Below are 26,607 nucleotides of genomic sequence, written 5' to 3'. Positions count from 1 at the left end.
TGATGAGTGAGTATGGTTTGATGCCATTTTTAGCAATATTCCAGCAATGCCACTGCAGGGGACACCAGAAATGTGCTTTACACATTGTACCCACTTGGGGAATCGAACCCGGGCGAACGCTTTAACCACTAGTCTACCCCACTGCACCACATGTCATCATATCACCCCTCATGATGATGATAGGTATAGACTGTCAGTAATAACTTATAAGGGCAGTCGCTGTCTGAAATTACTTAAACTATAAGTTAAAGGATTTGTTAATAGGTTCAACTTGTTCATTTTGTGTTACATAATTCCGTTCAAGCATAATTTAATACAAAATCAGAATATTCTTGTAAGTATTTTGTAATATTTATGATTATTCCAAGTGCACTTTGGAAAATACTCCTGACAGTATATATGGTAATGTGTATCACAATACAGACCTGGGCCCTTATTCTCGAAATGTTCGTAGCCCTAAGAATTCTTAAAGGTCACATGCAACCAAAAAATCAAACATAATTAAAACACAATTATCACTTATTCATGACATATAATATACATTGCTGGTTATGAAAAAACATATAAACAAAATTTTAAGCGTACAATCGCAATTCAAAAGTGCAATATTGTGTACTTCGGTTTACTTCCCAAGAAACGAAGCAGCCGGGATACCGAACCCAGTCAGAGCGGGTGGGTGTGCACTCAAGTGTAACGGCTGGTTCATTTGCAGATGCCCTCACGGGTCATTGTGTGTGTATATATAAGAGATGTTGGGTTTTGTAAATACATGCTCATTTTTTGTGTATAACATTTTGCAATCAACAGACATCATAACATGTCATGTGTTCAAGTATCACACCTGCCTGTCTGTGTAATTACATAATGTGAGAGAGACCGAACTCGGGCCATAAATCAATGCATTTTGTTTATGGTGTACAGCCTGATTGGTGTTAAGTTCAAATTGCATGTGGTCAGTGATAGCAGCTGTGTATTGAATATTGTCATTAGCAGACAGGCAGGCAGACACACAGGTGTCAATAAAACAAGACATTGAGTTTGGTCTGTGACAACGACATATCTATATCACAGTTGAATTCTGGATTTTCATCCGTGAGGAAAGAAGTCCTCACATTAAAATAAATGTTGCTCTGATGTAAATCTGTGTGAAGACCTGAGAATACATCCACTGGACCTTGCCAACCAGGGACTTTTAATCTAAAGATACTCTCGATCTTGACACACATTTCTGAAACAATTGTCTTTCAAATCCCTCCCTTGATAGCATGCAATTTCGGGTCCAGATGTAACTGTGGAATGTAAAAGTTTGGTGTATTGAGTATCCAAAACATTTTGAGCACAACATCATTGCCAGATTGACATAATTACCAAGAATTATGAAACCTTGACACTGACTCATGTGCCAATTATTAATTTCAGCTGATCTGATGTTCAAGAGCGGGTTTCAGGTTTTTACGCCAAGCGCAAATGTGCGTCCAGTAAGCACAAATGTAGAGAATAGACGTAGAAAAAAATCTCACTGTGTCCAGAGGGACGCACAATGTTATTCACTGTACCTACAACACGTCTATGACCTTGTGAAGTGTTTAGTTGTTTCTATCAGAGCAGTTACTTGCATCATTTCACCCATCACAGGACCCTCGTATCGTCCGCCAGGACCTTGTTTAGTTTGGTTTAGTTTTATGTCACTTTTAACAAAATTCCAGCAACATCACAACAGGGGACACCAGAAATGGGCTTCATACATTGTGCCTATGTGGGGAATCAAACCCGGGTCTTCGGCGTGACGAGTTAACGCCTTAACCACTAGGCTACACACACACACGTGCGCTTGTGAGTCCAGGTAAAACCCTGGGGTTTGACGGATCTTCACTCACAGAGGCATCAGACGATTTGAGCAGATCTGACATGCCCAAGGGAGGCAACTCTGCTGCCAGTGTGCTGCACAGTTGGATGACGATCACATAAAACAGACACAAATATAATCATGATAAAATTCAACCTTTAATACTGTCAACATAAATCACAAAGACACATTCATACAGTGTGCTATAAAATGTAACAATAAATAGAATTATGCTGGAAAAAAGCAGTGCCACAACTACACTTTACAGATGACATCCGTGTGGCTGCAAATCACCATTACATGTTACTTCTGGTCTACACGGCATATAGATTCTGATAACACTTTAACACAATCAAATATATGCATGACACAATATTGCCAAGACGATGAAGAATAGGTTTAGCAGTAATAACACGGATATTCTTAAAATACACTCAGGCTTGCTTCTTGACTAGCACTACCCATTCAGCTACCCAATGTCTCAACTCAAGAACAGCAGCAAACCAGGAGAAATGCGACAAGAACCTCTCTTAAAACCTTACATAAAACAACAAATAACATCTACTGTAAATGCGGACAACGATGTGGAATAAAAACAGTTACCTCATCCAAAGTTTCAGATGATTTTAACAAGTACTGTCATCTTTACTGTTTGGAATGTGGCCTGTCCACATGAAAAGCTTTTACGTAGTGGGATAAAGGTTTTATGTTGGTCCTCTCGCAGTTTGTTGTATTTGTGAGGTAAACCATATCCCTTCTCGTGTGATTTGAACCTGAGTATGTATTAAGCAACATCAATAATGAATTTCTTCCTTCTACGATCAACACTGATCACATGCTGTAGTTGCAGGGAAACTACTTTCAGACAATAATAAGAGACATTTAGAATTTTGAGCGATTCACATTGACTGATCGTGAAATGAATAATAAGTGGACACTTGATATGTAATGTAAATAAATGTCAAAAATTACAATTTGACAGTCGTTTTCTATCTATGTCATCATGAGGTCACACCAGTCTCGCTGTGCTTATCAAAACCTACTGAGATACACGACTCTTCTACCGTAGGTGCTGCAGCAATATTGTTGTACATTCTGTGATAAGTTTGAAAAGAAGTATAAAGATTGTAGAGAATACGCTGCAATACATTCCATGTACATTGAAGGGTGTTTTCCCAAGCAAAAGTGACAAAAGTGACCAACCATCATATGCATATTAATAAGTGAAGAGCTATAAAAAATATACCAAGTATCTGAGGTTCTAGACCACTTGAGGGTTGATGTAACAAAATACTGATTGATATTTGCCGTAACCATTGTACAAGAGATTCTGGGTAAGAATACTGGTCCCTAGCTAACCTGTGCTGGTCGTAAGAGGTGACTATTGTGGTCAGGTGGTCAGTCTCGGTGACTCGATGCATGTCATCGTATCACAAGTGTGCAGATGAAAGCTCAATCACCAGTTCTATAGCTGTAACACTGCTGATCTAGGCATAAGGTAAACAACAGACAAACACAACATCAGAACATGTGAAACAATATTTCAACTGAAGATGACTTCACAAAATCCCCCTGTAATAGAGATATCTATCTTTACGCAAGTTTAATTTTGTTGAACAACCACGTCAGCTTGTGTTCAACTCACCGACTGTCTGCTGCAGTAGCAGACCAAGCCACTGATGATATGGCACAACAGGTATTCAAGTATTTGGAAGAGTGAGTGAGTATGGTTTTACACCAATTTTAGCAATAATCCAGCAACATCATGGCAGGGGGACACCAGAAATGGGCTCACACAATGGGGCCTTCGGCGTGATGAGCTAATGCTTTAACCACTAGGCTATCCCACTGCCCTTACTCAACTCAGATCACAACTGCTAACTTGTCACATCTAAAATTGACTGTATCTCAAATACTAAGGCTATCCCACCGCCCCTGTAAGAAGTATATCAGTCATAAGGTAAAAAAGAAATGACTTGTTTCACAAACCTTGCATGTTGCAAATCAAATAGAATTTGCAGTATAGTTATTCATTAATGTTACCCGTCGTTTGAAACATGAAGGTAAACTCAGATATTGATACGTGTAGAGCTAAAGTATGAAATCAGTATATAACCATACAAAATATATAAATAATCAACAAAATATATTGAAACACTCAGGAATTGGTTCACAATCATTAAAAGCGATGGACCATATATGTGGTATTGGCAATTAATAACATAATACCCTATTACAAGAATCAGTTCATTTACAAACGTCCTGATAGATGACGGGACCTTCTTTCACTGACAAAACAGATAAGATTCCGAACTTCCCTGATCTCGTTATAATACAGACACTTCTAAATCAGCATAGTCTATCCCAGCGCTCATATACAAAGGTGGATAACTCTCAAATATTGTGATTGTTGAATACCATCAATATAAAGATTAAGAAACAATGGCACTTGACATTTTATGACTGCTTCAATTAGCTGCCAATGACAATCATCAGACGTATATTTACCCTTGATATACAGCACATAACATTAAGACAATTATTTAGAAGCCAAACATCCATCTACCCATCCATCCATCTTTTCTCTCTTTCCCTCGATCCTCTTCCACTCTCTCTTTAAATATAGTCACCATAATTCATTTCTTGATGTAACTAATTCATTCATTTTCAGAAACGAGATATTTGGGTGGATGGTAGCACTTGGTAATCAAGGACATTCAAGGTGTCAAATATAAAACCTAATGAATCAACACTAGTGAGGCGGCTAGTACCTGGAGTCAAAGCCAATGTTTAACACATTCATGGAAATAGATTGCAGTTCAAAGCTGAAACATATGAAGCCTCTAAAATCCCAGACAAGCAGCTTTCAAGTATGTACATTTTGAGAGTTTTTGCCCAAGACACTTGGAACCCTTGCCAAGCTCTGAAATCTACAGCACTTCAATGCAGTTCCACCGAACAGCCTATCTTTTTCTCACACACCTCTTCTCTTCACATCTCAGGCTATATTGGTAATCTATATCTGCACTGATCTGTTCTCCAACCTTTGAATAGACTGACTTGTGTGTGTCCCCTGGACCTCCGTATCATCCAAATTGCTACATGTGCATCACTATCTGAAGCTTGAAAGACATGGGTGAAGCCAGCATGGCTTGTAATGTGCTTGTTCCAAACATGGCGTGCTTGCTTCTGTTGTGGAATATGCCATTTGTTTGATCAGTCATACAGAACAACATGGTGGTGTTGATCTAGTTGTCCACAATGGCTTGGTTCCGGTCATCTGGAACACAAAGAGTGAGTGAGTGGGTTTGGACAGTGGCATAAAATGGACAGAAAGTTGAATGTCTTAGGACTTAGACGTTTACCCACTTTGGTGGAACCAGTAAGCAGGATGGATGAAGGATCCTGTCCAAGCTAGGAACAAACCGAGAGTGTATCGGGATTCAAACCCACGATCATCTGGGCCTTTTTTAATGCTTTACCTAAGCAAAGCAACTCTTAGATAATGGGGGTCACCCATGATCCCACGAACACACTTGGACTCTTCACCCTGACCAAACTTTATTTCTTGAGGTTGTCCTGAATCCCCCCAAATTTCAAAAAGGGAACATAATTGCAATAGTTCACATGCACAAACATGGTTACAAGCTAAATTCCTTCCAATTAAACTAAACTCGTGAAGATCCAGGTTAGACGTAGTCTTCAACAAGCTTGGCGTAAGAATCGACTAACGGGATCGTGTAGTCGGGCTCGCTGACTTGGATGATGCATGTCATCACTGGATTGTCTGGTCCTGACTTGATTATTTAAAGATTGCCATTACATAGTTGGAAAATTGGTGAGTGTAGTCTTAAACAACAAGCAAGAAGCAGAGTCAATACAGTCACCATGACACTACTTCTGATGGTGGTATATCTTGTCACAAACATACATGAATCTTGATCCCATTCTTTTTTTATGCATGAATATTAATGAATATTTATATAGATGTATGTATAGGATGTATATATCTATAAATATATATGCAGATGTATGCATATATGTAGATGTATATATGTAGATGTATATGTATATGTATTATGTATGTGTATGTATGAATAAACATGTACATATATACACATATAAATTATATTGTGCCACCCCTAATCATCTGGTCCCTGACAGATGTCACTGGTACACACAATGGCCAAGTGAGGTTATCATGGCTGGGTTTTTCAGTAATGGTTCACTTTACATTTCGTTGACAGGACATAATATCTCAAGTCCCTGTCAACCTGAGACACATGACATTTGGTGATGGATAGTTCCTGGTGTTTGGTAGGCATTACTATGGTGAACCCATCTCCATATTGTACCACAGGCAAACTGTAACGCAAATAGGGTTGCGCAACAGAGAGAAAAATGACCAGTCTTTCTGTATGTGAGCAAATCAAGCAAAGGTTGGCAACGTGCTTCCCTCGCTTCGGTTCTAAGAATATTTTTAATATATAAGTAAAATATCGCCACCATCAAAGGTAGACACCCATTTCGTCACAGGGTTGTGCTTTCAGATTTCCAACATCATATATAATAATTACTCACATACAATATATTTAATTCAACATTTTAAGCACCACTCATGGCATGTCAAATCGTTCTTCGCCTCCATTACCCCTGCCAGCTTCTGGTTCAACCATTGTGATAAGCCTCACCTGTCTTGTTGCCAGCCAAGTCCAACATTCTGTTGATGACCTCCCACAGACAGGACGGCTTGGGGAACTGGTTGTCGACGAGGTTCACCAGGTAGTAGTTGTTGCTGATGTCCTCCAGAACTTTGTGAGACCGGGAATCGGGTGCGTACAACTTGCCCCATGTTTCCAGCCACAGCCCGAATGCTTCGTCCTGGAGACAGAGATACTTTGGTCAGGCAACTTGAGGAAGTAACAAAACAACTGCAAGTCTTGTGAAAATTATGAGTTTCATTTAGAGAAAATGAAAACCAATCTTCATACCTTCTCCAAATGCACTTTGGGTAACAAATAAACAAGCATTTCAGCAAATTAAATACTTTTGTAAAAATACATAGACTCTGTTAATGCCTTCTTCAAACATCTTCGGGTAAAATAGATGACAAACGTAATGATAAGATAGCATTAAAAATTAACCAATCACAATAAAGGCTGTTCTTGCCCAGGTGAGATAAAATTTGAATGGGAAATCTAACCCCTCCATGCATTTCCTGTTAGTGTCAAGATCTCACTGCTTAACCTTTAATCTGATTTGACTGTAGACTGTGTGGAGATAAGTGGCTTGTAGGTGGAGAAGAAGGTTCTGTTGTATGTGCTGACAGTGCTGTTGTGTATAAACCAGACTGTGAGGGTAGTTTGTGATGAATCCAATACAGTTTAGACATTTGGCATGTGATGGTTTCCAAATATCCTGCATGAGTAAAATCTTTATGGAAATATTTTCAAGCTGTAGTTCTCTCATACTGAACATACAATCTTGTGTATGTATTATTTGAACATCATGTGTATTTGTGTGTAGTGTTGGACATTATGCATATGTATAGACATATAGTCATAAATATGTGATAAATATACCTAGTGTTAATATGCAGACATAAAACTTCATGTTGAATACGAAACTACACTTGCATACAACATGAGTACATGACCGACTTTACAGCAGCCATTTTGTTTTGCTCTAGGGCAACAGAGACATGTGTGAGTGCATGTATGATACGCTTGTTGGTGAATGCAAATGATATATAAAAAATATGTTTCTGTCTATTGTATCACCATGGATCTCTGACACAAATACACTGTATTTAAGAGTGAGTGAGTTTAGTTTTACACCGCTTTTAGCAATAATACAGCAATATCACGGCGGGTTGGACACCAGAAATGGGCTTTACACATTGTACCCATGTGGGGAATCTAACCCGGGTCTTCGGTGTGACAAGTGAACGCTTTAACCACTACTCTACCCCACCGCCCCCCTGTATTTGAGAAGTGATGTACGGAAGTGTTGGCAGTCGTCACTGTACTTACGTAAACTCATCATTAACATTGTAGGATCCAGTTTGTTGTAAGCATCATTGTGTATGTTGAACAGATGAACGCTTTGCCTATGAAACTATATAATTTGGATAGAAAACAACAACTCTATCTAAATTGAAATGGAGCCCCAGTGAGATGGGAGATTCAAAAGTCCTGACCTGGAGGAATGTGAGGACTTGCTTAAATTACAGCTGTTGCCTTGCAGTTAGGGTTGGGTGGAGCAGAAAATAATATGGTTCAGGGAGTGTGAAACAGAATAAAAGTAAAATATCTGGAGGTGATCTGGGTGTATGAAATACGTAGACGAAGTGCATTTTTGTGTATTGCTGTATTGTCGTAACAATGTTTTAGCATGATGTTATCATGTATCAGCATGATGTTATCATGTATCAGCATGATGTTGTCATGTATCAGCATGATGTTATCATGTATCAGTATGATGTTATGATGTTATCATGTATCAGCATGATGTTATCATGTATCAGCATGATGATATCATGTATCAGCATGATGTTATCATGTATCAGCATGATGTTGTCAAGTATCAGTATGATGTTCTTACAACATGATTAACCTGAGCACAAATGTGGCTAATTTCGATGATGTGAAGATGTGTGAACTCAGGGGAACTTTTGTTTTTTTTATGGAGCCACAGATTATCCCGGTGTGTAACCGAAACTGCGCTGTCACGAAGAGCGTTATTGTGAGGGATGACTGTATATGTGTGCATGACATGTGAGGCATTATGAGTGGATTGTGAGCTAGAGTACTTTCTTAAGGAAATTGGATGGATGCAAATTGTTAAAGTTCAGATAAATTAATTGTTAAAAGTCTGTCTCTGTTACACCTGTTGTGACCATCAGCTATTGAGAACTATCTCAGTACCTTCCATGTCTTGAAGGCAATGGGATCGACGACGGTGGGCTGCACGATCTCTCTCCCCGGGAACACCCCCCACGTGACAGCTATCGGCTCTGACTCATGGCAGTTAGTGTAATTCTCATCACCCTGAAAGTAAACAATACAGCATTGTTGTCATGGATGTTTTGAGAATTGATTCCCATTACATTTAAAATAGACACAACATCAGAAATATCGCAACTGTATGGCAGCTGTCTGTAAATAATCGAGTCTGGACCAGTCAATACAGTGATCAACAGCATGAGCATGGATCTACGCAATTGGGATACGTTGACATGTGTCAACCAAGTAAGGAAGCCTGACCACCCGATCCCATTAGTTGCCTCTTACGACAAGGATGGGTTGCTGAAGGCCAATTCTAACCCAGATCTTCACGGGTATCACAGGTAGGAGCTGTTGAAGCTAGTGATAATGCCTACCTCACTGGACTTGTCTTTTACTATGATTTTTTGCCAACTATAATCTAGACTATGGTCTAGTTTACAAATCACACTTGTCCATAAAAACCTTTCTGTCACCATAAGTCTGCATGCAACATACATTTTAGGAATGACACATGATTTGTGGGTCCAGTAATTTTTAAATTTTTAACCAAAATTAGAGCCCTGTGCTCTAAGGCTCTGTCCAGAGTTGCATCCCTTTACCATACCAGGATCCACTGATCATAGATTTAAATCCAAGATTTGTTGTGGGTAGGATCCTTGGTTTGGAAGCATCAGAGGGGTTTGTCACCAGGCTAAAGTCACTTCTGGATGTATATGTTATCATCACTGATACTCGAGCTTCCACACTGTCACTTGGAGAGGAAATCTCGTACCTTCTTGTTGAGGATGTGGAAGTTGACTAGGGGATACTCAGGAAGGATCTGCCTCAAGGCTTCAACATTAGCGTTGGACGTGAAGAACTCGACATACGCCTGGCAAGTAGAACACACAAATACAGTCAACCTCTACAGTCCACAATGTATTTGCTTCTTGAAGAATGTTCGAAAATATATGAAAAATATCACCCTCGAGTCTGTTCCTTTATATGCTATACATGCCCAGAATTAACCTGACTGTCATGGTGATTTAAACGATGAATCTGTGGCACATAATTTTGGATATCTTAACAAATCTAGACCAGTATGAACAGATATGAGGGTGATGTTATTCCTTATCATACTTAATTAGTAATTAAATATCATCAGTGTTTTAGTATTAATGTGCTCAAGCAGACACCCATTTTGAAATTGTTAACTTCCATCATAACAAAATAATATTGGCAGCAGCTATTTCAAATTGGAACTTGCAAGGCCTATTCAAAGACAAGCAGGCTTATATGAGAGCAAGCACAATCATGGTACCGCTAAAGTCTGTGCATGCTCGATACAAAAACATGCATCACTGTTGGAATGTTAGAAGTTGAGACAAACATCACACTCCTGTTGTTATAACAGGCCACCATAGGACCAGAAACACCCGAGCAATGTCAAGGCCATTACCAATAGTTCATATGCTATGTTCCAGGGCCCCGTTCCTCAAAGTGATCGTAGCGCTACGACAGTCGTAACTCTCATACTTTAACAATGTTTAACATAGACATACGACTGTCGTAGCGCTACGATCTCTTTGAGGAACGAGGCCCTGATCAATTTGTTGATTTACACTGACAAAGATTTGTATTAATTTTTGCTAATGAGAAAAAAACTTTATGACATCATACATTGTAAGCTCAACTTTTAATCAATCTTTGACAAAGAAAAAGAAATGTTTGGCACATTTATACAATTTAGAATTTTTCAACACCACAATTCATGGACTTGTGAAGCCTGTGGGAACTCTATTGATATTTTAACTGAACTTTGACATCATATGAAGTTACAAAGATCATTACTGACCATTGATATCATATTCATTGAAGCACATCCTAACTGAACTGATATCATGCAAGACAGTGATTTCAAAGTTAATGTGTTATATGCAAGAACAGCGATGTTGTCACATATACTCAGCCATCACCATAGATTTCAGTTTTTGTGGTGCCAATATTCTTTTGTCATGATAGAGTTGAGTGCTTAACGACTGGTAATAAAGGGACAATTCAAGATGGTCACTGAACCAAATTTTAACTTTGAATTTTAGCATTTCAAGAATGGCACTTCAGATTTCAGAATGTCTGTGGGCTTTTAGTTGTATAATGTAACCCAGTGCTTTGGACAACCCTCTCTACAAACCTTGCAACAATGTCAGTTTGAGAGGTTCTTAGTTGTCTAACGTAACTATGGTTACCTAGTGTAGCTTAGGACAACCCTTGAATTTTCCCTTCTGTGACAGTCAGCTGAGATGCTGTACATGACGAGTGTTAGAAGATAAACCAATATTCCCTTGAGCCTTTCTTAATATATGTTGGTTTGCCATTACCAAGTGAAATTTGAGTGGGTAGACATTTCATGCATTTTTCATTGTTATTCTTTTCAAAGTCAACATGCTTTATTTGTAAATGTAATATATATAAAAGATAACTGATTCAAATATGTTCACGCTATGGAAACTGTAGCAAAATTTGTCAATCTGAAAGGGGGGATGGACAAATATTGCTGTAGTTGCCATTTTGAATGGACAGGGCCCCATTCCAAACTGTGATCACAGTGCCAGGGTGATCGTCGGTCCCATGTTTAAACATAGGTTTACGATCAAAGTATCACTAAGATCACACTACAGAACATGGCACAAGTCAGCTTGGTGAGGTGAAGGCAAACAAACCATATGTTAATGTTGGCATCATCTAGTTATTGCAAGCATTGTATGAGTACATACAGATGGGTTTGACAAATATCAAGTTCAAGTAGCCAATGATAATCAAAGAAAATCAGTTTCACTGCAAATTTTTTAGATGACAAAACCTTTAGTACATAATTTATGGCTGGGGTGTGTGTGATGATGATGATGATGATGATAGTGATTTTTCTGGAGAAGCATGTACATTGTGAATGACCCCCCCAAAAAAATAAATAAAATAAAATAAAAAAAATAAAAAATAAAAATAAAAATAAATTTATGCACAAATTAAGTAATCCCCCTGCATGTCATGTACAAAATCAAAGACACCCCCCAGTACATGTGTACAAAATTGATGATCCCCCATCCCCTGAACAAAATTGGGTGCCCTCCCCCCATAAAAAATAATAAAAAATTAATATTAATGAACAAAATATAAATGAGTGAAAATAAAAAATGTAAAAAGAAAAAAAAAGAATCATCATAACACACACACACCCAGCCATAAATTACAACAGTCCCTTAGATTTAGTTTTCATTTATATATTTTCACCACTTTAATGTGTCAAAGGAAAACAGAAAAATAGCTCGTATATATATCATTAACATTTCTGAATGTATGATCGCATTTCGTCTAGTGAAGAAGTATATTTGTCAAACCCTAGTGATACCTAAAAAATTAAACATTAGTGAATTTGTTCGTCAAGAGGCAAATGAACAGTTTTTACTGTAAATCGGTGAGTTGTACATTCATCACATGTCCAAGTAATTTTACACGTGTTACACCCCGGGATGGGTGCCACGCCCAAGTAATACCTGGGTCAGGTCTACAGGGCTAGCTCCAGCCGTATCCGACAGCAACACTGGCTAGCCGGTATTGAACACGACGTCCAGCCAGGCGCTGACCATCGCTAGCAAGATGAAATACAGGATCAATTCAACACAATTCAACATTGAATGTTGTAACTGTTCTGTGAAGACATTTCAAAGGTTTGCTTTCTAGTGTGACAAGTTCACTATGCATAGTACACATGGCCTAGGGACGTAGATGAAGGCTGCATGTTCTGGGTTCATTTGGTTGGTTCACCATGGATGCAAATATACCAAACAAAGTTAGCAAGGATGAATATTTTGGGGCATATTTTTTATCAAATTGTGTGCTCTGTCTTCACTTCTTAATCCCACAAAATATTCATCATCGCTAACTTTGTTTTATTCAGTTTAAATACCAGAAACATTAAAAATACTATAGATGATATATCTATAGATTGCACATTTTATGAATTCATTCTTGAAGAATCATAAAAGCAAATTTCCTATTATCAAGTTCTGAAAATATTTGTCCATTCAAGTTTCATCACTGAATATTTTCCAACCTACTGAAATCGAACTTGTTGCTTACTATGATGAACCATTATGTGACAAAAATGCACATGCTTCCTCCCACTCCGATAGTCCTTTATGTCGCTTAATGTTGCAGCAAGCAGTCTCCTGGCTATGTCACGGAGGCTAGTCGTTGATAGCATGTTGCATATTTACAAATCAGCCATTGTTACTTTAACTTCCTTGTAGCTGGTAGGGACGGTTCAGTCCCTGAATCATGAAAAATGAATATGATTAGATGTGATTAGATAACAGGGAGAAATTTTGAGATATGACAAGCCAGAATATTGAAAAGATTGAGTAAATAACTTTCAAAATCGATCATAATTATCATATATTTCAATAGCTGTCGCATACTCTGCGGAAAGTCCCACATATAATTGTTCCACGAGAGCATCATTGTTCATGCTATCAACAACTGATCCCTGAAACAGACTCCAGGAACTTCCAGCTTCTGTGATACTACCAGGAAACTGCTTCCCACAACACTAACATACCCTCTACATCTGATCCTCCAAGTGAACCCAATACATGCAACCATCGATATTGTGAACATCATGGCAAGGTCTCATCTTCAGCATTGTATTCCACCATGCTGTATGTGGTGCCACGTCTTGTTAAATGGAAATGTTATACAATATTTTCGTATTTATTACATGCTTTGTGAATTTCCGAACCTAAAATTTCACAAATGTGAATTAAAAAAAGTGTTAGGTGGTCTATCTATCCTGTCACCCTGTCTTATTTCAGTTATGGCCAAGAAGGAAAGGGAGGTAACTCTTTGACCTGACATTTAATCTTTTCACTTGTTTCCCAACATTGTTTTCATTGCCCATATTTGACAACATGTTTTGTAGCAGATGGTTTTTGGCAGACCTAATACTTATTAAAAAACATGGTACTACCACACAGCCATGACGAGGAATTGCTGATAGAGAGGCATCCTCTTGAAAGTAAGGAGCCATGAACTCAGACCTTACACAGGCAACGTGAACTGACGTGTTGCTGCCAACTTGAGGCTGATACGATGCACTGGACTTTAATAAGATATACATCATGGCTCACCAGTTTACCAAGAAACATTTTTTTTCTTTCCAAATAAGTTTTGATTTGTATTACTATTAAAAGTCAGGAAATACAATAACAAAGGAAGAACAAAATATTATACTTGGGGACACACTGTATTGACCAATATCAAGGGCACAGTGTTTCATTTTGCCAAGAAATATATCCTTGTGCCAGTGACTCGCTTCAGCCTCCGAAGCCGCAGATGAAGGATAACTATTACTGATGCAAGCAGTGACAGTTGGTGTGATAAGCTTGAAACTATAGTGGCAGTTCTGATTGAATGAATTCCAATGAAGCAGTTAGTAAGCAATGACATGATCATTATAGACAACAGATAACTATATACTGTATTCATTTTCTGTAATGCAATCAGAACTAAAGACTTTGTGCCCAATACACTGATAAGATACATGCAAGTAGACAAATTCTGCCACCACTGACGACCCTTACATTTCCCCACATGTGTATTAACACTGGGTCCTGCAAGTAATGGGTTAACCTTTAATAACACGGCTACACATTAATACAGATTGAATCTAACAGACACAGAACTGACTTAACTAAGACATTTCCTAAACATACATTAACACAGATAATAATAATACATAATACTTTAGAATGAATTTCTACTTATCTAAACTATTGAAAAAAACAATCCCAAACCCACAGAGCTAACAAGGTAGGGTTAATTTCTATCCATCGTGTTTCTCACCACCCTACATTTCTACAGGGCTGGTTACCTTGATACACAGAATGCTAGTACTTGTTACATCAAAGCCCCGGGCCCCATTACACAAAGCTATCGTAGGTCTATGACTGTCGTACCTCCTATACTGGAACATAGACTTACGACAGTCGTACCTCCGATACTGGAACATAGACTTACGACAGTCGTACCTCCTATACTGGAACATAGACTTTACGACAGTCGTACCTCCGATACTGGAACATAGACTTACGACAGTCGTACCTCCTATACTGGAACATAGACTTACGACAGTCGTACCTCCTATACTGGAACATAGACTTACGACAGTCGTACCTCCTATACTGGAACACAGACTTACCACAGTCATAGCGCTATGATAACTTTGTGAAATTGGGCTCTGTATTTCACTGTCAGAGGAAACAGACATAAAAGAAAGTCTGTAAGCGGAGACCGTCAAATGACCAGGTCCAGTTTCTAAAGCCATCTCAGTACTATGATCACCCTGATTCTAAGTTAATGTATGACAATAATGACAGCAATAGCACTTTCTTTGATTGGAAATGGCCTCTTACTTAGAGTCAACACACTAAACTGGGACCTACCTGTAGTCATGCAAACAAATACTGACTTGTAAATAATATAATGTAAAATGTGTTCTATTTGGGAATACACTTTCTCAGTAAAGCAAAATTCTTGACCTTTTATGGATTGAGTCCTATCTGGGATTCGAACCCACACTGAGAGTGAGGCATCAAATCACCAGCACACAAGTTGAATCCAGCCACTCAGCTGGAGGTTTGGGTGTGGGTTTGAATCCAGGATGGGACTCAATTCATAAAAGTACTAGCGTTCATACTTTACCGAGAAAGAGTTATCACAAATATAACATTTGTTGTGTCAGGCCACTTCGTATCAAAATACACTGACGGCAGAAACTAAAGGACAGGGATACCAGGAATTAGATCCTCCATGACATTTTGCTTACACCCAAGGTTGACCAGAGATCATTCAGCGACACAATGACACAACAGTGTTCAAGTGGCACAACAGATGCTTTCCCTTGTGTCTGTTGATCTTTACTAACCATGCACGACCCTATACAGCTATACTGGTATGTGTTGCCTAATTTCTTCCCATCAGTATACAACTATCCTCTGACAATACACCTCCTGGGTTCAAAGACAAAGAATTGTCATAACCATTATAGACTTGGGCATAACTCACCTTCTGGAATATATAGCCGTTGGATGTCCCCCATCCGACCTTGGGATCCTCGGAGGGAGCGCGCCATTGACGCTAGGTTGGGAGTTGATGGTCAGGACGCCCTGTCGGTTGATCTCGCCCAGCTCCTTGGCAATCAGAGACGTCTCTGGAGAGAGTTCTTCATCATCCCAGGGGACTTTGGTCACCTGAAAGCATCACATGTATTTGTGTTACCAGGAAGTAGGACATGAGGTCAAACAGGGCTTACATCAGCACATTCAAGTTAAGTTTTATGCTGAACAGAAATGATGGTTGGTTGGTTTGTTGGTTAACGCTGCATTTAGCAAAATTACAGCTATATGGCAGCGTTTTGCAGAGCTACACATAATGTTTGGGGTCATTGAGCTATGTATTCGCTTGCGTTCATCTCAATTGGGTATCCTAATTTTCTTTTGAGTAACCTAACTCAAAGGAAAATTAGGATACCCAATTGACATGAACACAAGCGAGTACATAACTCAATGACCAAAAAAGTTATCTGTAGCTCTGGAAACCAAATAAATTGTACCCAGCTCAAATTCAGTTGGGCAATTTGCCATTTTTCATTAATTTTAAAAATATAATAAAGTTTAAATGTTAGTGTTTGCTATTTATATTAGATCTGTAATATAAGAAATGATAAGAAAAACTGCAAGTTGTCAAGTTCATGTCCTGAAATAGAACCTCTCAATATACCTCAGTTATTTCATCTATCCACTGGTACGAAAGCTAATATTAGCCTTTTTTGTGTGTACGCTTGCAGTCTAACCTTCTGTCAAAATCTGTCATGCAATGAGACAATTTAATTGAATTCTTTTTGCTATAAGTATTAATTTATTTAGTTTGTTAAATCTGGGTAGATTCATCAATACTTCTAAAAATTTGTTTTGTAAATTTACATGTGAACTTTGTGACATTTCAGAAGATTTGTTATTGAAAGTTATTACATGTCAAAAGCCTGTCTGGAGTTATGGAATATTTCTTATATAAACAACGCTGATTCTTGTCAGGCTTATAACAATTCATATAACTGCAATATGAATTTCATATGTCATAGTACAATACATGATACGATACACATCTCAACAAACCGACGCTGGAAAGTACAAATGCAGGCGTCATGGCAACTAGTTCAGTAGTTAGTATGATCATATTCCCTGTTAAATGGTCTTGACATGCCTCTTCTAATAACTGAATGATAAAATTCATCTTTATTCTGTCACACTACAATATGTGTTACATACTTAGCCCCCAAATGTTACCCTTGATTAGACTGTTATAGATGCTCACATACCTTAATTCCATTCTTGTTTGGTTCCCCTGTGATGTAGCTGGTGAAGACGTCCCACACGTCCTGCTCACACGTCAGCTCCGCGCCCCACAGTTTCATCAGCTCATCCCTTGTGGATCTGCTCTTCAGGTAAAACAGATGATAGTATTGCAGATCACCAAATGATGCAGCAGAAGAATTGCCCCATCGGCCATTCGGAAACTCGTCCCAGTTTGATGTGCGATACACGTAACTGTTGGGTCTGCACCTCCAGAAAATTGGCCGAATTTCTTCTTTACACCGAGCATGATTTGCTGTCAGTTTCCATGGCAACGGCTTCCTTACTTCTTCTTTCCAGAGCCCGAGTCTCTTGAGAATGTCAATAGTTGCAACTTCTCTGTTGAGGGTGTAAAAGTGGAGGCCATGGATGTCTCCAGTTTGAAGCATGGCCTTGGACATTTCCACTGCATGGTGAATACCGAAGTTGCGAATAGCCTCGTCATTGTCTTTGATAGGGTTAATAGCATCAATAATTTCTTGTGGGACTTCCAGCTTGGACAGTTTCACAATGTGTCGCAGGGACTGGTAGGCCTGGATACATGAAGGGGGGATGTCAGGCATTGAATACCTCATCATCAGAGTAACGTTAGTGTATATCATTACAATGATTTTAGTACTATTTAACCAATATAACAGCAAGGAAACCAGAAATGGGCTTCACATTTTGTACCTATGCTTCACATTTTGTACCCATGCTTCACATTTTGTACCCATGCTTCACATTTTGTACCCATGCTTCACATTTTGTACCTATGTCTCAGTGTTGGGCAGTCAAGCATGGTTTTAAATGGACAACTAAGGAACATTGGAATTTTGTGAGGACAACGCCTTAGCACACAGCAGACTATGCCTCACCAAACCACCACAATAAGTATTGTTCTATGACTCAATATTTCTCCTGTAGATAAACATTACAAGTAGCTCAGTTGGGTTTCACATAGCTTGGAACAATATTTCAGTCATATCAGTGAAATGTGGAAAGAAAGTCCCAAGTGGTGCTACCCCCATGTTGTTTACAGTGATCACAATCAGAATGACTTTTGGACTAAAATCTGACAGGTCATGCTACAAGATTCTCATGTATCTTGACGAACCTGGATGGGCAGAATTCCGGGCAGTATTGGACAGTTGATGCCGATTTCACGACAGTCTTTAAAAAACTTAAGGAATGTTTCAGCTTTGAAGAAGAGTTGTGTAATGATGAAATCAGCTCCGGCGTCAACCTTCTCCTTGAGGTAGCGGAGATCTTCCTTGTAAGATGTACACTCCGGATGACCCTGGGGGTAGCCTGGAGACAGAGGATAGAACTATACAGGAGGATGTTACGTGGAAACACTTAGCACATAATCACCAGAAACACTGGCAGCTGATACACCAGTATTACAAACCAAATATAATAGCAGCATGTGGTACATACTATATTACATGTACTGGTGAAATCATTAAAAACAACAGCAGCCAATTTAGCGGACTTCAGACTAAACTGATTAAACACATAATGTTCAATAGTGTAGAATTAGAGTTATGTCCCTTTCATCATGCAGCTAGTTGGTGGTCTACACATCGCAATATGTGATTGACACATATACATTGTATAACAAAATGTCTCTGTGTGTACAGACTAGTGTTGGGAATTGGTTAAAATCTCATAATTGATGGTTGGTTCATTACCACCGATCAATCATCAAAAATAATTGGTTAGTGTCATTTATGAAATTTGTTAATGCACAAAAAAATAAGGAAAAAAACATGTAGGTATTTGGGTTTTTTTGGCAAAATTTCACATCTTTGAAGGATGACTAGTATGATAGGAACATAAATTTCTAGGTGTCTTTAAGATAAATTCAATCCTGACTTGGAACGAGCTTATAGTGCTTATGAAATGTAACAGACAAAACCAACCTTGTGAAAAATATTGTTGATGAAAACAAGTGTTCCGGAATTGTTTGTTTTCGATTATGAGAAAACATGATCGATTGGTTGGTTGTTCAGTCACTGCGACCAATCTTCGATTATTTCAATTAATCGGATCACCACTAGTACAGACATATCACTCTAATCCCTACATCAAATCTATTGATTAGAAGGATATTTTGCTTATGCAATAAAAAATAGATGTTGATGGTATATCCACAAATAATGCAACTCAGAAAATGTTAGGCCAGTTAGTAATGCGAATCAGATTAGGACACATCAGGATGATATCATTTTCAAGAGTACCTGTCCAGGAAACATGAAACATTTCAAAGTCCAATCTTGCTTGAACACAAACCAAAAATGAACTGATAACATGCTTTCAGAAATTTTAACTGTATCATTAAAATTGCAAGTTTAAACATAAACTTAATGTGAAACAAGCCTACCTGCAACACAGACAACGAAATGATCCCCATATTCCCTCTTGATGAGGCGTACAAGGTCGACGGCGTAGTTGAGACCTCCTTCCACTGGTTTCCAATCGTCCTCTTCTGTAGGGGGGTCTGAAATAGTGGAGGATGAGCTCATCATAACGTAACTTTCATCACATTATCTAATATTTTTACATGATTGACAACTTTATCCTGATCCATAACTGATATCAACACGGACAATCGCTTGGGCGAGAGCAAGTGATATCTCCTATCAAATCCATTAACACTCATCAATAAAATTTTAACTCATTAACAAACTTCAAAGAGTTGTAAACTTTATTGACTTAAGTGGTACTATATATGACACTCGTTTGAGTCTTTTCTCATTCTTTCCATAGTATGATAACAAATAAAATAACCTATCACAGCTAAGATGCTGAGGAAAATTAAAACATTTATCTATCAGAGATAATAACACCCTATTTGCCAGAAATTCCAAAAGAAAATCAGCTGTGTCTTAAGTCTTCCTCTGGCTGAAAACCCAGTAGCCCCCCTTAAATGATCACTTGTGATACAGACACATGCACATGACACACACAAGCTCACCACAGGTGACCCTAGGAACATTTTTTCATTACCCCTCTTTCCCAATTTGAAATGACAAGTAGCTGTATAATGTTCAAATGTAGCATTTGAGGAATCAAACTAAACCAATTTTTCATGCTTTCTCAAACCACTATATAACTGGGAATACTTCTTGCATCCCATTATTTGTTGTGCCATTTTTTCCTGCCTCCCTCCCTCTCCCTATCAGATTATCCAGCCTTGTGTACATGATGCTAACTAAGTGAAGCAACAGCCTACCTCCTCTCAATGCCAGGATGTTCCTGATGCCAAGGTCCTTGGCCTTCTGTAGGTTGGACTTGATGGTGTCGATGGTCATGTTGCAGCAGGTCATGTGGAGCATGGTCTCGATGCCGCAGTAGTTGAGCATGGTGCCAGCCATGCAGGTGGAGCTGGTGGGCTTCTCCGTGTTAGACGGGTCCCCCGCGGGGTGCCACGTGATGTCACAGAACAGGGGCTTACCGTGACCCATTCTCTCAAACCTGAAACCATGGTAACTGTGTCACATCTTCTCTCATCATAGCAGGGTTGGGGTGGTGGGGTGGTGGTGTGGTGGGGTGGTGGGGTGTTGGGGTAGCCTAGTGGTTAAAGCATTTGCTCGTCATACCAGGGTTCAATTCCCCACATGGGTACAATGTGTAAAGCCCATTTCTGGTGTCCCCCACCGTGACATTGCTGGATTATTGCTAAAAGCGGCGTAAAACTCACTCACTCATAGCAGGGACATGATATTAATCACAAAAATACTAATAGTACTTTGTTTGATTGTTTATTGAATACGCCTCAGCATTATTCCAGCTATATGGCAGCAGTCTATAAATAATTGACCAGACAATTCACACTAATGTGGCTGTATTCCAATACAACACACCTGTCACATTCTATTATATTCCAGGAATGGACAGCTGGTTGTCAGGTAATCATTATCTAGAACATTTCATATAATTTACACTTTGAATGGATAGGATCCACTTTAAATTTGACACTCAAGTGATTGATTTCAAATTGTTTTAAAAAACATATGTCGCTTGACCCCACGTTATATGATTCAAAGCTGTGTAAGAGTTGACTTTGGTTATGACGTCACATGACAGTATGGAGTGAAAATAATTGTTAAATATTTTCATATATGTTTAAAATCATTTAAATCTCCGAAAATATAATGCACAATGTTTGTTACATCATGCTAACTAACAATATTAAAACATTAATTAAACCTTTTACAACAAAACAATGCAAATCAGTATAATGTCTGTCAGCATGTTTTAAATTCACGCAAACAAAATACTCATTTAGGGCCCCATGAGAATGTAAAGAACGGTGAGTCATGCATAATAAAGATCAGCACACAACAGCTAGGCACAGCTGTAGCATTGGACTATATAAATAGAGGCAATGAAGAACGTAATATTTTCCACAAAAGAATGTTTTATCAAAGTGTAAAAATTTGGATGGGTTTCTAGAATGGAAATATCTGTTCTTTAATGAGCCTCAGCTCTATCATTCATAGGGAATGGTGAGCTACTCTGAAACTCCCCTCTATTGCAACAGTATTGTCAAACCAGGATGACAACTGTGACCGTTCTGTAGATTTCCATGCAGCGCTTGTCATAATGTCAAAGTCCAACATATCCCACTTTCACCAGATAATGGAGGACGGTAGCTCTGGTTATCTGATATCTGTGCTGGATAACCAAAGATCTCAAGGGAAAGAATCAATTCCTTTCATAATGCCTTTTGATAGTGTAAGGCAAATTTGATTGAATATTTTAACTTTTTAGTGGTATTTTGCCACTAAGCCATGGGCAAATGCAACACATCCTTATTTTCCCATCATTATTTGTAAAAACAACATTTTGAATGCATTTAGGCAGTTACAACACCATATCAGCAGAGTAAGGAAGGTTCTTTAAAGTTTAAGCCAGAGTTCAGCTCAATAACAGAGGGAGAAAATGTCCTCACTTTCCATAATGCAATATCTTGCAGAGTTGTTCCCCTTTATTGTGCTCTGCTCTCCAAAGTAAAGTGATTTTTGAAGACAGGTATCTGTGTCTTTGTAGGCCTTCTCAAATGCCATTCTATCATGTTTCCAGGCAATTTTTCAAATGATTACAAAACAGGTGTTTTCCTGATAAACCGGCTTAAACCTTTTTTGTAACCTAAATCAGTGTTGGGCGTTTTGGATGGTCACTCTGTACTTCATACCAAGCATACCAGATTAAACAACACTGAAATACCACCAGCTTAATACATATTGTAAATAATGAACTAAATGTGATCATGAAATTAACCAGAAAAAATACATTGACAATGACATAGTGTGACATTTTCATCTTGAGTGAGTGAGTGAACATGGTTTTACGCTGCTTTTAGCAATAGTCCAGCAATATCACGCAATATAGGCAATCGAACCTGGCTCTTTGGCGTGATGAGCAAACGCTTTAACTACTTGAGCAATAACCCTGCAACATCACGGCAGGGGACACCAGAAATAGGCTTCACACATTGTACCCATGTGGGGAATCAAACCTGAGCCTATTGTGTGACGAGTGAACGTTTTAACCACTGGGCTACCCCACCGCCCCTTTTCATCTTGATATTGGAGTTTACTGTCATGTCATGTTAATGAGCCAAAAGAAAGTTACACACACCACATCCCATAAAAGACAATGCAACGGAGTGCTAGATTAGTGCTTCTCGGAGCATAAAATGTGTTGTCAAATTAATGACTTTTCAAAATGACCTGATGGTTATATGTGGTGAAATCTTCACCAGTCAAGTAAATTCAGGTTGGGGTTTGTGACTGAATTGTGTGGTCTGGTTCAAGTGAGAGCACACAACACTATTCATATTCTTATCAGATCAGAGACACATCCATATAAAGTTTCAATGCATTTTGTAAAGCATTTTTTTGAGAATAATAATGTATTATGCTTTGCAACTTCCATGGCTCCAGATATCTTTTTGAGCTATTTTTTTTACTAATTCACTGGGTTCTATCAGTTGTTGGTCTCGATGAGCTTCTAATGAATATAAATGAGCTTTCTGTGGATTAAGTGTTTATTATTCGGAAAGAAATATGAGAACATCTAAATAGGGTTAATTTTTCGGTTGGGCGAAAACTTTTATTTAAGACTTTTAATAATGGAATAATGGAGTGAAAGAAATATGTGTCTATGAAAATCACCTTCCAATGAGATTGACTGCTCCATTGGCTGTTCTGGGTGGGAAGTACTCTAGTGAGAAAAAGTGATCTCCAGAACCGATCCTGCGATTGATGCGGTCAATCAGTCTGTGGTAGCGGGGGGTCCAGTGAAGGGGGGTCTGGGACCGTGATGACCCTGGAGATGCTCCTCCTTCTGAGGATGCAGAGGAAGAGCTATCAGACTGACTGCTCGCATTGGGACACAGCTTGTCTATCTCAGGCATGACTCCGTCGAACTGAAAATATAAAACACAGACGATCACTGTAGCTGCTAGTCTCGACTGACACTTAGTACCTGAAAATATAATTGTGATGGAAGCAAGCAATTGTAAAGAAACTGAACTGAAACCATAGTGAGATGAGGGAGTGAGTGTGGTTTTGTCGCTTTCAGCAATATTACAGTAATATCACGGTAGGGGACACCAGAAATGGGCTTCACACATTGTATCCATGTGGGGAATCGAACCCGGGTCTTCTGTGTGACGAGTAAAGGCTTTAACTGCAAGGCTACGCCACCTTCCCCATAGTGAGATGATACTTGTTTTACTTCATTTAGAACAATAGCATTACAGTAGGGGAGAAAATACGGTCCATGGACTGTGAGACTGTCAGAAGTGCTGTATCCGATAATACAGGAAGTAGCATCTGTGTTTGTTCACTGTTTGTTGCATCACGCTGTGTTCTGCAGTGTCCAGCTGTATGACAGTGGATCAGACCACCATGTGGTCAACATCATGAGCACCCGTCAATCAAAGTGGGATACCAAATCATGCCTCAACCAAGCCTGCCCACCCAATATTGTTACGTATCACTCTCTTCTATTTTGTGTGTGTGAGTATAGTTTTATGTTGCTTTTAGCAATATTCCAGCAATATCACAGCGGGGGAAACCAGAAATTTCATGCATTGTACCTATGTGGGAAATAGAGCCTGGGTCTTCCACGTGACAAACCAGTGCTTTAACCACCTGTGTTTGAAACGGGAAGATAGATCCTGCCAGTATTGGGATCAACTGCTTGACAAAAACATTTGGAGCAGTTCATTATTCAGCATATTTCACAACAAGAGAATTGGTGCATGCTTCTATAACATTGCAACATGCTCCTTAAACAGGAAATATATCCGAGACGTTTGTTATCTTATCAAGAGGAAGACCTGTTGATCTGACAATGAAGGTCAACACAAAATAACTAAAGGAATGATGCTTGGACAGAAGCGCCACTGGGTTATCAATCAATGCCATTGTGCCTTTTGGAATACAAGCGAGTCAGCAAAAAGGAAAACTTGTCACCTTCATACCTTGTTCATTTTACAATGTCTACTGTGAGTTAGATAGTAAGTGGCTGTAATTTTCAGTTATCCTCATGTGCATTTTAGAACAATCATTGTAAATGTTTACATTTTTATTTGTTCCTGTTTCGCCTGCCCCTGTGGTAACAAAATGAATATGTGGCTCTTTCAAAGATTTATTTTCATAAAAGAAAAACCATGAAAAATACATATTTCTCCCTATTCAGTCAGTTTTAAAAGATCACAAGAAACAGCAATATTTTTTAACTGACCATCTAACTTTTAACTTACAGTGCATGATACCATTCAAAACACCCATTTCATATAGGAAGAGTGAGTGTATTTTTACATGGCTTTTTGCAATATTCCAGCAATATCACGGCAGGGGACACCAGAAATGGGCTTCATACATTGTACCCATGTGGGGAATCGAACCCGGGTCTTTGGCGTTGCGAGGAACTCTTAACCACTAGGCTACCCCACAGCCCCTATTTCACATAGAAACTGACACACACAATGAGGCAAGTCTACTGAATCTTGATTAATAAGACTGGAATTATCTCACCAGTTCTTTTGCTGAATACAGAGATTGCTGGAGCGTGGTTTAATGACTGATAGTAATTCATCCTAAACCATTGTGTGTCTTGAGATGTTTTTTATGGCTGAACATAAATATTTGGGAAACCTTTATGAATTACTGTATGGTCAGACCGATGTCATCTTTCTTAAGGATGATATAAAAGTTAAAACATTTCTAAAATGTGTGATTACAAGCGTGTGTTCACATTGAGTATTTATACCTTATTCCCATTAAAAAATGTTATGGTAAACTTACCTGAAGTTAGCAACACACATATGAGCAAAACATTTATTTTCTTCTCATACATGAACTGAAAAGATTTTGTTGTCTGTGGAATGTCATAGCTACTCATAAATTGTGTCAAACAAGAATTAATACCAGTATTATTTCAAAACAAGGAAAGTGTAATGCATGACCAAACATTTAGTAATTTGTCATATTCCCCTAAGTCATGACTGAATATGCCTTTCCTTATAATCAGACATAATCGTAGTAATAAATCGTGTACATGATAATAGATCATAACGTATACTTTTACAAAAGACTTGTACCTGTTAATTTGACAGATGTCAGCTGATCTGACAGCTGACAGATATTTCACTAAAACGGTTTGACATTTGGGATGTTTCTCCATAAGCCTCAGCATTCATTTCAATTGCAACAGGTTAATGATAATGTTTCTTCTGTGCGTCGGATGACTAGCAGCAGTCAATATAAGTTTACAAAAGCATCCTTTGTTTAAATGCATCCTTTCTCCACACAATCTCATTGTCAAAACTAAATGTCTCAAATAATGCTAATATTACAAAACCACGATCTCTGCGCTTGAAAGGTTAATTTTCCAAGGACAAGTGATCTTTTGTCTAACGAATAAAATTATATGCATTTGTAGTTGCTGAACAATTTGTGCCATAGAAAACTTAGAAATATATTGCGACGAGAAGTCACTGTTACCTACCGATTGATAACTAACGAAGAGGTAGTATGTTGGGGCTTCGCCGTATTTATGCTATCAGTAACCAATCAAAATTGAGCATTATAGGTCAACCTTGCGGACAATCTGTGTACTAAGGGGAGATTACTGGGAACACTATACCGTGTCCAATGACGAGATGAGACAGTGAGAGATTGACAGCTTGGGTCAAGTAAACCTTCAGTAAACTGTTAATGGTTGTAGGTCGCGTGTAAATTTCCGTCACTAACAATGCCGATGATATATTCACTGTGTTGCATTTAAATAGTAAGGATTTTACTGCCTG

The 26,607-nt window shown here is 38.6% G+C and overlaps 1 protein-coding gene across 1 annotated transcript; it reads right to left on the bottom strand.

The window, feature by feature from the left end:
- Positions 1 to 1,985: 1,985 nt before the first annotated feature.
- On the bottom strand, positions 1,986 to 26,343 carry LOC124273373 (methylenetetrahydrofolate reductase-like). Its single transcript, XM_046708613.1, is given in 12 exon segments — positions 1,986 to 5,126; positions 6,538 to 6,727; positions 8,773 to 8,895; positions 9,626 to 9,724; positions 15,952 to 16,011; positions 16,014 to 16,136; positions 17,264 to 17,830; positions 18,394 to 18,587; positions 19,663 to 19,779; positions 20,515 to 20,756; positions 23,462 to 23,715; positions 26,307 to 26,343. Coding segments are annotated over 11 exon segments (1,989 nt in total). The 5' UTR covers positions 23,704 to 23,715; positions 26,307 to 26,343; the 3' UTR covers positions 1,986 to 5,094.
- Positions 26,344 to 26,607: the final 264 nt, after the last annotated feature.

Source organism: Haliotis rubra, unplaced genomic scaffold (genome assembly GCF_003918875.1).
Source record: "Haliotis rubra isolate DU_JTF1 unplaced genomic scaffold, ASM391887v1 Scf18, whole genome shotgun sequence".
NCBI lineage: Eukaryota > Metazoa > Mollusca > Gastropoda > Lepetellida > Haliotidae > Haliotis > Haliotis rubra.
The sequence above is the reverse complement of the archived record's forward strand: the minus strand, read 5'-3'. Positions and strand labels throughout refer to the sequence as shown.